At 32.6% G+C, this 12,616-nt stretch overlaps 1 protein-coding gene across 1 annotated transcript; it reads left to right on the top strand.

Annotated features, from left to right (window-relative positions):
* The first annotated feature begins 1,997 nt into the window (after positions 1 to 1,997).
* LOC107060141 (uncharacterized) lies at positions 1,998 to 2,815 on the top strand. The gene is made up of 2 exons (XM_015307639.1): positions 1,998 to 2,337; positions 2,559 to 2,815. Exons 1-2 carry the CDS (start codon positions 1,998 to 2,000, stop codon positions 2,813 to 2,815), a joined length of 597 nt encoding a protein of 198 aa, XP_015163125.1.
* The last annotated feature ends 9,801 nt before the right edge of the window (positions 2,816 to 12,616 follow it).

Below are 12,616 nucleotides of genomic sequence, written 5' to 3'. Positions count from 1 at the left end.
CCGTTCCCTGTGGGAACGATCCCAACCCTTGGTTGGGTTATATTACTATTGAACGACCGTGGACACTTAGTATTGGATGAAACGCCCGAATACGTCAAGTCAGTAAGCGGGGAGAAAAATGATGCGCTTTGATTTGTATAAAAATGTATATAAATATATCTTCCATTTTTTTTATATCTGGTACAAATCCGCAGGTCCCATCCAAATGAAAGATCGGCCAAATATTAGCTGCGAAATGGAATTAATCTAAACAATAGCTATAACATTTAATATGAATTAAATGTTTGCTATTCTACACAATTTTCCCAATAAAAAAAGAGAATTCCAACATCTACTTCATCTTGGCTATAACAAAATACTTGGTCATTTTCTTTCAAATATTAACCCAGTTAGTATTTCTAGGCTAATATCTTAATTATGCTCCTTAGCTTTAGTTTGCCTAATGACGCGTTTAAGCTATAGTTTAAGTTGACGTAGATATTCTGATTTGTATATTTCGCGTGCTTTTATTAATTTTTACACTTCAGGATTCAATTTTTTTTGAATATAAATAAATTACTATTAAGATAAACTACATAGACATACTCCGCTATCATATTTATTATCATTATATATACTTTTAAAATATTACATATGTATATGTACTTATCTGGTGTATTCATGTATATGACGAGTGAGATTTGTTATGTATCTCAAATAAATGCGAATCTATTTGATTATTGTATATCTAGAATAAATTATGCCTAATTTTGATCTCATTTATTTAAAATTACATGTAAGATGATGGATCTAGATGCACTAAAATCTGGTAAAATTTATAATAATACAAACTAGAGTATATCTAATTAAACCAATGAGATTTATATAAAAATCGATAAAGATTATGTGTTGACATCTCTTTTGTTTCCACTAATTCTACTGCACCAAGATGTGATTGATTGATTGTGTGTTGATTAAAAGGTCTTAATTTTGTCAGAATATTACTACTAGTTATGTACCTCATGAAGGGAAAATGAGGGCACATTAGAGTTTTCAAACATGAACTTCATTTAAGATGATTATTTTGAGATTAATTAATTAATCAAGAGGTTGACCAATAAATTAAAATGGTACACTAGTTACGTGCATGAATATAAAATTCATGCATAACCCAAACAAATCAGTGTGTTCAACGTGAACTTCCTAAGATTGTAAATGTATAGCTAAGTGTTCTTAAAAGGATGATCACTACTCACTGGTGGTTTGATTAACTATGGATGGAAAAATACGCTCATCAAATTATAACCCGCCCAATTCGTCCCAGTTTGAGTTGATTATTGATCTGTTTATTTATAAATTAGCTCAATTCATAAATTCATTATTTTTATTAATTCATTTTTTTATATAATCATAATAAAGAAAAATAATAATTTTATAGCGTACTAAAAATAATAAAAGAATACAAAAAATCATTAAAACTTAGTTCATAAATATTGATTAATCTTATTATGTGACAAAAATTCAGGGAATTGAATTCAACAACTTACCTAAAATAACAGCTCCTGTTGGCATCAATATAACGTGGGGCACAAAAAAATCTCTGCAGTTAACGAAAAAAAAAAGGTCTCTTCAAAGATATTTTTAATCTTCTATAATTCAATATTACTAATTTGTTAAATCAAGTTAATTATAGGAGAAACAGCGCTTCAAAAAGTGGGGCACGTGTTAGAAAAATTTAAGCACTTGCGTCCTATAAAAATTAGAAACTGAAAATACGTAATTAAGGCAATAAAGTAACTTGAGAGAAGTAATTAAGTAACTTAATTAGTTAGTTCAGTTACGGTTATAGTAGTAACTAGTAATTAAGGAAATAAAGTAACCTGAGTTTGTTAAGTAATTAGAGTTTTTTTTCCATTATGGTAATGAGATGTGTATAAATAGATAACTATCTTTGTTTAGACTTCATAATTCACATAATTCGTTTAGGTTTACATAGGTTAACTCTTGATCAAGAATCAATGTCGAAGCAAATGGGAATATGTTTTCATCCTACTGATACGGAGCTAATCAACTATCTTAAGAGGTTTTTCAAAGGAGAATTATCTTTGAATCAGCAATGTCCTATCCAGTTTGCGGATATATATGGAGATCAACCACCATGGGAGATATTTGGAGCTAATTTTGAAGAGAAGTTTCGTTGCTTTATTACTCCTTTGAAGAAGCTGAAGACTGAATATAAAAGGTTTTCTCGAATTTGTGCTAAAGGGACGTGGAAAGGGCAAACCGGGGAACATCTTACAAGGAGGAATCGTACGGCGCCTGTGGTAGGGTTTAAGAGAAATTTGAAGTTTGAAACAAGTGAGTGTGGCCAAAAAAACACCTGGTTGATGGTAGAATATCATGTCGCGGATAGTTTCTTTAAGGAAAACAATCATATTCTTAAAGAAGATTTTGTAGTGTGTCGAATAAAGAAGAAGAAGATGGGTAAAGAGAAGAACGTGGATCATGTTATGAGGCACAAGTTGGAGATGTTGCGGGAATTATTGATCCTATGTTGCTTGAACCTAATCATAATAAAGACTACTCCTCAAGGGAAGATCAAGTTAGGTTTTGTGATGAACAAGATGCAGTTGAGGCTACAACTTCGGAATATGATGTTCAAAACAGTACTTATGAAGCTACTACAATGGAGAAGAGAGAGACAACGTTGGAAGTAGAAGAAAGCCACGGAGTTGATGATATTAGAAGCGATGAATTTCAGGAAGAGATGTATAGAGCATTTGAGGGCATTCCTGACGATTGGTTGCAGAATTCAACCGTTCTACAAGATATATAATACACATCAAAATATCTATATAGTTCCTTAGATGGATTATGTAGTTGAATTTTTTTTGTATATAGTTCAATTTTGCCCATATATATAAGGCTTTCTTTTTAATTCAGTTGTGTAACTTTGGCAAAATGATGTTGTTGAAGCATCTAGATATCTGTTTAAATTTGTTGTTCTGGAGCACAATTCAACTAATAGCTACTTATATCCACGGTGTGATACCTCCCATAGAACAAAGGAAACAACTCAATTAATACTATAAGCCGTGTAAATAGCAACATTGATAATGTTGAGATGTGTAATTGGCGATCTCGTGTTGAACAGGTACTATGTTATACCTGCTTTTGCAACTATAAACTTTCATATTTGACGTTTCTTCTGCATTTTCCAACCTAAAGCTGAGCCCTTCGATCAGTTCTGTTCCCAATTTCATCTCTGTCTCTCCTCGATCACTAAGTGAAAAACAGTCCTCCATATAGGCTCTTCTTCCGTTTCATCACATGACAACTCTATTTTGTAATGAGCTCGAATCTAAAGCGTCTACTTCCACGAAAGATTTTGACCGTCCACCAACTGAAACAGGTAAATAATGAGTAACTAGCGAGGCTGTTTTGGTCATTCCAATAAGCAGTCTGAGACGTGTCGTTGATTCTTAAGGCACCAGTATCTAACTCTTAACATGGTTGTGCTTTGTTTTGTATCTATCTAGCTGTGTATTTTGGTTTTTCTTGCTCCTCATACTTATTACCTCTGATTAGTCAACTTCTTGTCTGAGGTAAATCTTCAATCTCTTACTACTGTTACTGTGATGTTAAAGAAAATTAGAGTGTCATAGTTCTGCTGACCACCTCAAGTTCAATTCATCCTGAACTTGAAAGCCAAATCTTAAGAAAAAAGTAACCTCCCAAAGTAAAACAGAAAGTTTATGAGCACAAAACATCCCGTATTACCTCACTCCCCCTAGATGTAATCGTTAACTATCATGTCTGCTCGCAGGTGTTTTAGGTGTTACTGCCATCATGCGCAAAATGCTAAAACTCTCTAATTACTTTCTTCAATCTACGTAGCAGATATCTTTGATTCAAGGCCAAACTTAGTTTCAGTTTTCAAGTTGGAATGAGTAACCAATATAAAAAACATGCTTACGAAGTAGATGACAAGCTTGCCGTCAAACTCCTTAAGGTATTGATCAATTTTTTGTTTATTAAAACAGATTAATTGGTCCTATTTAATGATAGAATTACCATGGATCATGATTGATTCCTCTCAATATCATACGTACTAATGTATACATGAAGTTGGAACGACCTTCTTCACCTATAACGATTGGATGAGTGTTAAACTATTAATAATACCCTCAACCTAGGTACAATTCATATTCATTTTTACATTTTGATCATTAGATATTGTACAAGTATAATCACAATCTGAATGAATTTTGCGAGTAATCTCTTTCTGTTCACCTTCCGAAACTGCTTAACTGATCATTATCCGACCTCAGATGGATTGGAAAAGATAAGGGATTGTCAAACTTCGTTTCTATTAAACTCTTTTCCCATCTCAAATGATCAGTTACCATTGTTCTGTTTTTAAATTCCAAGGTAATTACATTTCTCCTTCGTTTATTACAATACCTTTTAATTCTTACTTTCCTCATAACTAGCTAATTTATCTATACATTAATTGTTTAGTTTACTTTATCAGCCAATAACTTTTATATGCCTTTACTTTTAAATAACCTAGCTGATGATTGATTCCTATACATATTTAAGTTCAAGTGCTAGGTTTGGTACATGTGCAGCCCTCTAATTTTCACATTTTATATAAGATGGTCGAGGTTTCGTCGTTCGGATGAGCTTCAGTTCAATTGCAATTTGGCCAAAAGGAGTGGGCTCTGAGTTTGAATTAGAAACAATCAAAGAAATTCTCCGAGGTAGAAACTACTGCTTATTCTTTGCAAGATGAGAAAAAGTTTCAAAAGGAAATAAAAATTGTCTGTTCTTTCAATGTTTTTGAAAAATGTTAGCTTGTCAGGTCAAACATCAAGCAATTCAAATGAACCACACACTCTCAACTTTACAGAGGTTTCAACTGATGGTTAGTAGAAACATAAATCTGCACTTGTATCATTCCTTCTTGCTTTATGTTTCCCATCTCTTAAGATTAAATGGCATGTGCATGCAGGTAATGCCAACATTTACCTCACTTGGAGTCAACTATAACAAAGATATGTCCAAAAGAGACTGTTGAAAGAGTTTTTATTAGCAAAGACATGACACTATTTGCGCACCATGTTGCGCACTCTCTATTTTATTATTACACATAACATATTGTATCAACTTTACAATAAAAACTTCGTTCATGTTAACGCCCGGGCATCCTTACTAGTATAAGCTAAATTCAACATTTTAAATCTTCTATAATTCAATATTAATTTGTTAAATCAAGTTAATTATAGGAGAAATGGTGCTTCAAAAAGTGTATATAAGCTAAATTAAGCTAACTAGCCCAAGTTTCATATAATATTATATTTTGGTGAATAATATTGTATATCAAATTTTTAAATATTTTTGTTAAAAAAGTATAGAAAAGTTTTGTATATTGCTATATATCGAATGTATATTATTGTATATCGAAAATTGTGTTTGAGGCTAAATGTTGTAATGTAAAGTTTAAACTATACTTTTATAATGTAAATTAAGTAATTGTACTTCTGAAATTTTCGTATAAAATAGCTTACATATAGATGTTAGAGTGGGGTACGTGTTAGCGAAATTTATGCACTTGCGTCCTATAAAAATTAGAAATTGTAAATACGTAATTAAGGAAATAAAGTAACTTGAGAAGTAATAATTAAGTAACTTTAGTTTGTTCAATTACAGTTATAGTAGTAATTTAGAAAATAAAGTAACTTGAGTTTGTTAAGTAATTTGAGTTTTTTTCCATTAGGGTTATAATATGTGTATAAATAGATAACTATTTTTGTTTAGACTTCATAATTCACAAATTGCATATAGTTCAATTTTGCTCATATATATAAATGTTGATGTTCTGATTATTGATATTTCTTCATGCAGTAAGAACTGTGCAAGCTTGTTTTCATATTTATCTCTTATTTCTCTTCCTATGCCAATTTTACCAGAATTACCTGTAGAAGAATCATCCGTGTTTAGTTTAAAACCAACATTAGGAGTATAATGTACTAATTATGTAATACCCCAGAATTTTTTTGAACTAAGACTCGAACCATTCTTCGTTGTGAGTAGGATTTTACCAAGGAATTTAAAATTTCTTAAGTATTAAGATCACTAGATATAGAACCTTGAGTTCCAAAAAGAATTAAAGAGAATTCAATCAAGTCATTCTTAGGTTCTTCTAAGTTTTGGGTCAACTTAAAATGACCATAACTTTCAGTACAAGATGAGTTACGAGACCCACAAGTTATCAAATGAAATATCTCTGAGTCCTCTTTCCAACGCAACCAAGTTTGCTAATTTTCGAGCTCGTACGAAGGAGATATGCCTTTTTGAAATCACGTTGTCCATTTAAGGAAAGTTACCCGAAAATAGGAGGGGTACTTTAGTCTTTTCCTTACCCCCACTTATTCTAAACGTGAATTACACCCAATTAAGGGTCTAAACTGATTAGATTAGTGTCATTCATCCCCAAAAGTGTTTAGGGTTTTAGAGAGAAGATTCAAGAGGAGAAAAAGTTCAAAGTTTCAAGTGTTCATTCAAGAAATTCAAGATTTCACCAAGAACCTAGTTCTTTGAGGTATGTAAACTTCTTTAGTGTTGGGTTCGTTCACCCACACGCTAATCATGAGTTTCTTTTGCGAATCTATCCATAAATATTGAACAATTTAATTTCTTGATGAGTTCTTGATAAGTGTTTTTGAAGTTTCCTTATCGATTAAGTTTTGATGTAAGATTCTACTTGGGTCAACTTCAAACGACCATATATCTTAGAATATAAAGAGTTACGTGGGCCATAACCTATCAAATTAAAGGTATTTGAATCTACTTTTCAACGCCACCAATTTTGCGTCAATCCAATTTCTGAGAAAAAGTTATGACTATTTTAGTAACCTATACAGTGTTGTTACGAATTAGCCGATGGGAAAACATTAAAAAGGGTTGTTTTTGTTTTTTTCACCTCCAAGAAAACCCTAAACGAATTTCTTGACTAATTAAAGGCTCAAAACAATCAGATTATCATCTTTAAATCCATCATTCTCTTCTCTCTCAAATCCTAAGGAAAAATCAAAGTAGAAGACTCCATTCAAGATTCTTTCAATCTTTTTCAAGTATTCTTCCTAATCTTTTTGAAGATTCTTCTTCAAGGTAAGTTTTTCTCCAAGAATTCCATTCTTTTCAACTCAAATTCCTCCATACAATTATTAATCATTAATGAAAATCATAATTTTTGGCCATAGAGATTTCAAGAAACTAATTCAAGAATCTCAAGAAAAGTTTTCTTGATTGTTTACCTTCAGGCTAGGGTTTCAAGGCTTCTAATCAAGTTTTCTTCAAGAACCTTGTTCATTCATATATGTAAGGCTATCATAGTGTTGGACTAGTTCGTCCTCACGCCCTACATCTACTTTCAGATCAGTAAGAGAGTAATCTAGGATACTTTCCCTAGATTTGAGTATTCTTGAGATAAGTTGATCTTGCGTTCATGTTTCTTTTAGAAGTTCTATTCATAATTATCGAATTACTATATTGTTATTGAGATCCTTCATACTATGAATCATAACTGTAACACCCCAGAAAATTTTTGAGCTACCACTCGAACCGTTCTTCGTAGTAAGTGAGATTTTTTACAAGGAATTTAAAATTTCTTGAGTATTCAGGTCACTAGATGTAGCACCTTGAGTTCCAAGAAGGACTGAAGAGAGTTTATTCAAGTCATTCCTAGTTTTTCTTAAGTTTTGGATTAACTTCAAACGACCATAACTCATAGTACAAGATAAGTTAGGTGAGCTACAAGATAGAAAATTAAAGCCCTTCGAGTCCTCTTTCCAACGCCACTGAGTTTTCTCAATTCCAAGTTCTGAATAAGAAGTTATGACTGATTTACTAACGTCGCACAAACCTGGCAGTAGCTAATTCCGAGCTCTAAGTAAAATGTTATTACGCATTTACTAACGTCGCGCAAACCTGGAAGCAGCTTTGTGATAGCTCCGCGACGCGGAGCCAACACGGACCTCACTGCATGGTGAAAGATCTTTCCGACTGCCAGCTCATTTTAATTATTTTTTTAGGGTTATTTTAGTCCTAAAAACCCTTAGGAGGTCATCAAAATTGCCCTAAACGTGTAGAAAATCAGTTTCCTTAAATCAAAACCCAATGATTCACTCCAAAGATTCTACGCTCAAGAAAATCAAGAAAACATAAGGCTAGGGTTCTTCTTCAATGGTTTTCCTTCAAGTTGCTTCAAGAGGATAATTCTTTCAGGTATGTAAGCTTTCATAGTGTTGGGTTTGTTCACCCACACACCAATCATGTTAATTTTAGCTTTAAATTTGTTCTAAAAGATGAAGCTTTGATATTATTGTTATGTATTCATGAATTTGTTTCCATTCTTGAATTGAGTTGAGATTGAGGAGTTCTTGAGGTTAATGTGTCGATTTATAGAGTGGTTAGAGTTAGATTCTAGTGTACATGTGTTGGGTATCTAAATCTAAAGAGAGATTGAGAAAAAGAATCGAATTAATTAGGCGAATTGGGGCTGGGAAACGCAAAAGGAGAAAGTCGAGTGCGATCTGGCACGCAAGTCTGCGACCACGCAAGTCCGCGTCGCAGACTTGCTCCCCCAGTGAGCTAAAAGTTGCTCCGCGTCGCGGTTAGGACACGGACTCCTCTGTCTCAAAATTTTATTTCTCGAGTATTATTTTAAACTATCTCCTCGTCGCGGACTTGTTCCAAGACGGTGATTTCGTGACTTTTCTCATGTTTAGCTATCAACAATCATTCCTAAACATCATGAGACCTTTCATCTCACAAGTCACAACCTTGAATCCATAATTCAAATTCAAGGTAGAGTTAAAAGTTAAGTCTTGAGAGTTCTTTCGAACATTTTGAGAAAGTCCCTTTTAGTCCTTTTGATGAGTCTTCTACAAATTCTAATAATTTGTTACAAGACTCGAGCAAGCGAGTATGAGTGAGAAGAATGTTTTCACATTTAAATAAGAACAGAAACTGAGATTTCCAAAGAGCCTTTGGTCTAGTTTTCAGAAAAGAGTATCGTTTTCTAAATGAAGCAAGAAGGGAAACTGGGATTTCCAAGATAGCCTTTGAACTATGTTTTGAACAATTATCTCAAATCACAGAAAAAGTACGTTTTAAACATAAAGAGCTAGTATCATATTTTGGGAGTAGTATTGAGCACCGAATTGAGGGCGAGCATGAGTTCAGATAACTCACGTCTCCTGAAAACCATGTAGCCACCATGGGTAGAAAAGGGTCATACTTTTTAGATGAACCTTTTTCACCATAGACTAGTGAATCCACTTTTTAGTTCAGGTCCTATGCTGATGGCAAGGTATATGATGGTCCTTGGCAACGTGAGGTAAAGTGATGTATCATCACTATAGCTCTTAAGTGATGGTTGTCGGTTAGATAAACTCCCACATAAAATTATATTATTTTCTTATATGAGAAAAAATTGAGTTTGTTATTGCATTTTCTTTAACAAACTGAGTTGTTTTACTGTTTTATAAAGTCTTTTCATATATTGCATGTGTATTGTTGCTTTATATTGAGCTGAGTATCCAGAGTTGAGTATCCAAAGTTGAATATCCAGAGTTAAGTACCCAGAGTTGAATATCATATCCTTGAGTAAGTATGAGTAGTTTTGAGTAGTTTGAAGTATTCCTTGAGTTGAGTAAGATTGAAAAGAGGTAAGTATGTTTCCTTTTTATCAAATTTCAAGCTTATGTTATGCTTTAGAATTCCTCTTCCATGCTCGTACATTCCACGTACTGAGCCATTTGGCCTACATCTTCTCATGATGCAGACACAGGTATTCAGGATCATCAACAGGAGCTTCCTTGATACATCCGAAAGCTCGAGTTAGCTATGGTGAGACTCCTTGCTTCCGGAGGATTTCATTTACTTTTCAGTTCAGTCAGGATGTCGTGGGTCCTGTCTCGACCTCCATCGTTATCAGTTAGAGGCTTCATAGATAGTCAGTATAGTTGAGAAGTCTATATCATTTATTTTATTAAATGTTTTAAAGACTTAAGTTGCCTATTTTATGGTGAGTTGAATAATTTATTTTTATTCAGTTTTCTTTTGAGTTAAAGCTTGTGTTTTTTAGTTTCATGAATTTTATTCAATTTTTAAGCTTTTGCATGCTTAAGTTAGTCTTTCGCTTGTAGTCAGCCAAGATGAGGGTTCGCTTGGGGACCATCAATGGTTCTTGAGTGCCAGCCACGTCCAGGGTGTAGACTCGGGTCGTGACAATAACTCTTAAATTAATAATTCAAATTCTAGAAAGAGTTAAGAGTAGAGTTCAAGAAAGTCTTTGAGTTTAATTGTGAATCCTTTGAGATCAACTGTTGATTTGAGCTAAGTTTTGAGGAAGTAAGTATGAGTCGAGCAGTCTTGAGATGAAAGGTATCATTGAGTACTTGAGTTAAGTAGTTCATGCCCATCATTCCGCATGAACCCTCCGAGTCAAGCATCCTTTCGATGAGTAGTGTCATTAACTCATTGAATTCTGGAGTTGTTGAGTTCCAAGTATTGAGTTTTATGCATGGTTATTGAAAACCTTGAATTGAGTCGTTCACGTCCATAATTCGACATGAATCCTATTTTAAGAAGTCTTTTTACAAATTGTTTTAAAACTTGTTTTAAAGACTTGAGCATTGAGTTTAAGAAGAGTAGAGCTGAGTTCATTTTCTAAAAAATGATATATAGGAACTAAGTATTCCCAAGAGTACATGTTTTTACATTTAAGATGAGAGGAAACTGAGATTTCCAAAAGAGTTTTGAGCAGTTTTAGTACCATCTCTTTTAAGAGAAAGAGTTTTGAGTAATAATCTCAAAACACAGAAAGAGTTATGTTTTTAAACATATGAGCTAGTTACATTTTGGGAGTAGTATTGAGCACCGATATGGAGACGAGTTTGAGTTCAGATAATTCAAAGTCTCCATAAACCGTGAAGCCAGCATGGGTAGAAAAGAGTCATACTTTGTAGATGATTCTTTAATGCTTTTTAGCATAAAATAGTGGATCCACTTAGTGAGTAGGTTCTATACCCCGCCAAAGCATAGGATGACCATGTCAGCGTGCGGCAAGACATTGTATCATCACATAGCTCATAGTGATGGTTGTTGGTTAGAGAAACTCTCACAGAGATATTTTGTATTCTTATATAAACATAGTTTACTTTGAATTTTCATCTACAAGCAAAGTGTATCTTGTATCATTGCATACAAACTAAGTTGCTTTCTACTGTTTAAAAGCTTTCCATATATTGCATATGTATTGTTCCTTTATATTGAGTTGAGTATCAAAAGTCGAGTATCTTATTATTGAATTGAGCCTATTTCATTGATTTGAATATCTTATCATTGAGTTTAACTATGTTTCTTTGAGTTGAGTTGAGTGAGTTGAGAAGAGGTAACTGAATTATTTGTATGTCATTTCTTTTGATTCCATGTCATTTTTACTATTACTATTATTTGTTTTTCAATATTATCCTAGTGGAAAATTTTAAAAACTATGACTTCATTGTTTTGCAGAAAAATAATTAACGAGGTTAGAGTGAGAATCATATCGTAAAACACGGTTTATTTTTAGTATATTGAATAATAAATTATTATTACGATAAACTATATAGGCATACTTCACTACCATATTTATTATTATTACATATATTTTAAAAATATTACATATTTTACCACTAATTAAGAGTTTCCTACGTATATTGAGAAAGATACATATTCTCTTAGGAACGATTCCAATTATTTTGTTTGTATTTTTTTTACTAGATGCACTAAAATAGGGAAAGAGGCAAGCGGACTGGGGAGGAAGGTGAGTGAGATGGAGAGGGAGATAGTTATGTATCTCAGATAAATGCAAATCACACTAGATACACGCTAGATATATATGTGTATGTATTTATCTAGTGTGATTCATGTATTTCGTCCTATACACTTATAATTATACAAATACAAATCTTATTATACGAATTACAATGTATAAATGAATATATACATAACTGAACAATTTGTATAAAATTGGATGTTTGTAGCGAATTTTACAAATCAAAAGCTCCATAGCAAACATTAAATTTGCTATGGAGCGCAATTATGCAAACTATTGCTATAACATACAAATATGATTTCTATGTTTGTTATATGTGAAAGTTGCTCTAAATTAAAATGGTATACTAGTTACGTGCATGAATAAAATTCATGCATAACTCAAACAAATCAGTGTGTTCAACGTGAACTTCGTAAGATTGTAAATGTATAGCTAAGTGTTCTTAAAAGGATGATATACTCACTAGTGGTTTGATTAACTATGGGCGGCAAAATCCGCTCCTCAAATTATAACCTGTCCAAATTCGTCCAAGTTTGAGTAGATTATTGATCTGTTTATTTATTAATTAGCTCAATTCATAAATTCATTTTTTATATAATCATAATAAAAATAATAATTTTATAGAGTACTCAAAATAATAAAAGAATATAAAAAAAATCATTAAAACTTAGTTCATAAATATTGATCAATCTTATTATGTGACAAAAATTCACGTGAATTGAATTCAACAACTTACCTAAAATAACAGTT

This window comes from Solanum tuberosum, unplaced genomic scaffold, assembly GCF_000226075.1.
Source record: "Solanum tuberosum cultivar DM 1-3 516 R44 unplaced genomic scaffold, SolTub_3.0 scf00062, whole genome shotgun sequence".
In the NCBI taxonomy this organism is placed as follows: Eukaryota; Viridiplantae; Streptophyta; class Magnoliopsida; order Solanales; family Solanaceae; genus Solanum; species Solanum tuberosum.
Note: the sequence above shows the minus strand (reverse complement) of the source record. Positions and strands in the feature narration are given on the sequence as shown.

Coding starts and splice junctions, on each gene's coding strand:
- LOC107060141 (XM_015307639.1), top strand. CDS start 1,998: ATGTCGAAGCAAATGGGAATATGTTTTCATCCTACTGATACGGAGCTA. Junction 2,338..2,558: donor AAATTTGAAGTTTGAAACAA/GTGAGTGTGGCC, acceptor ATCATAATAAAG/ACTACTCCTCAAGGGAAGAT.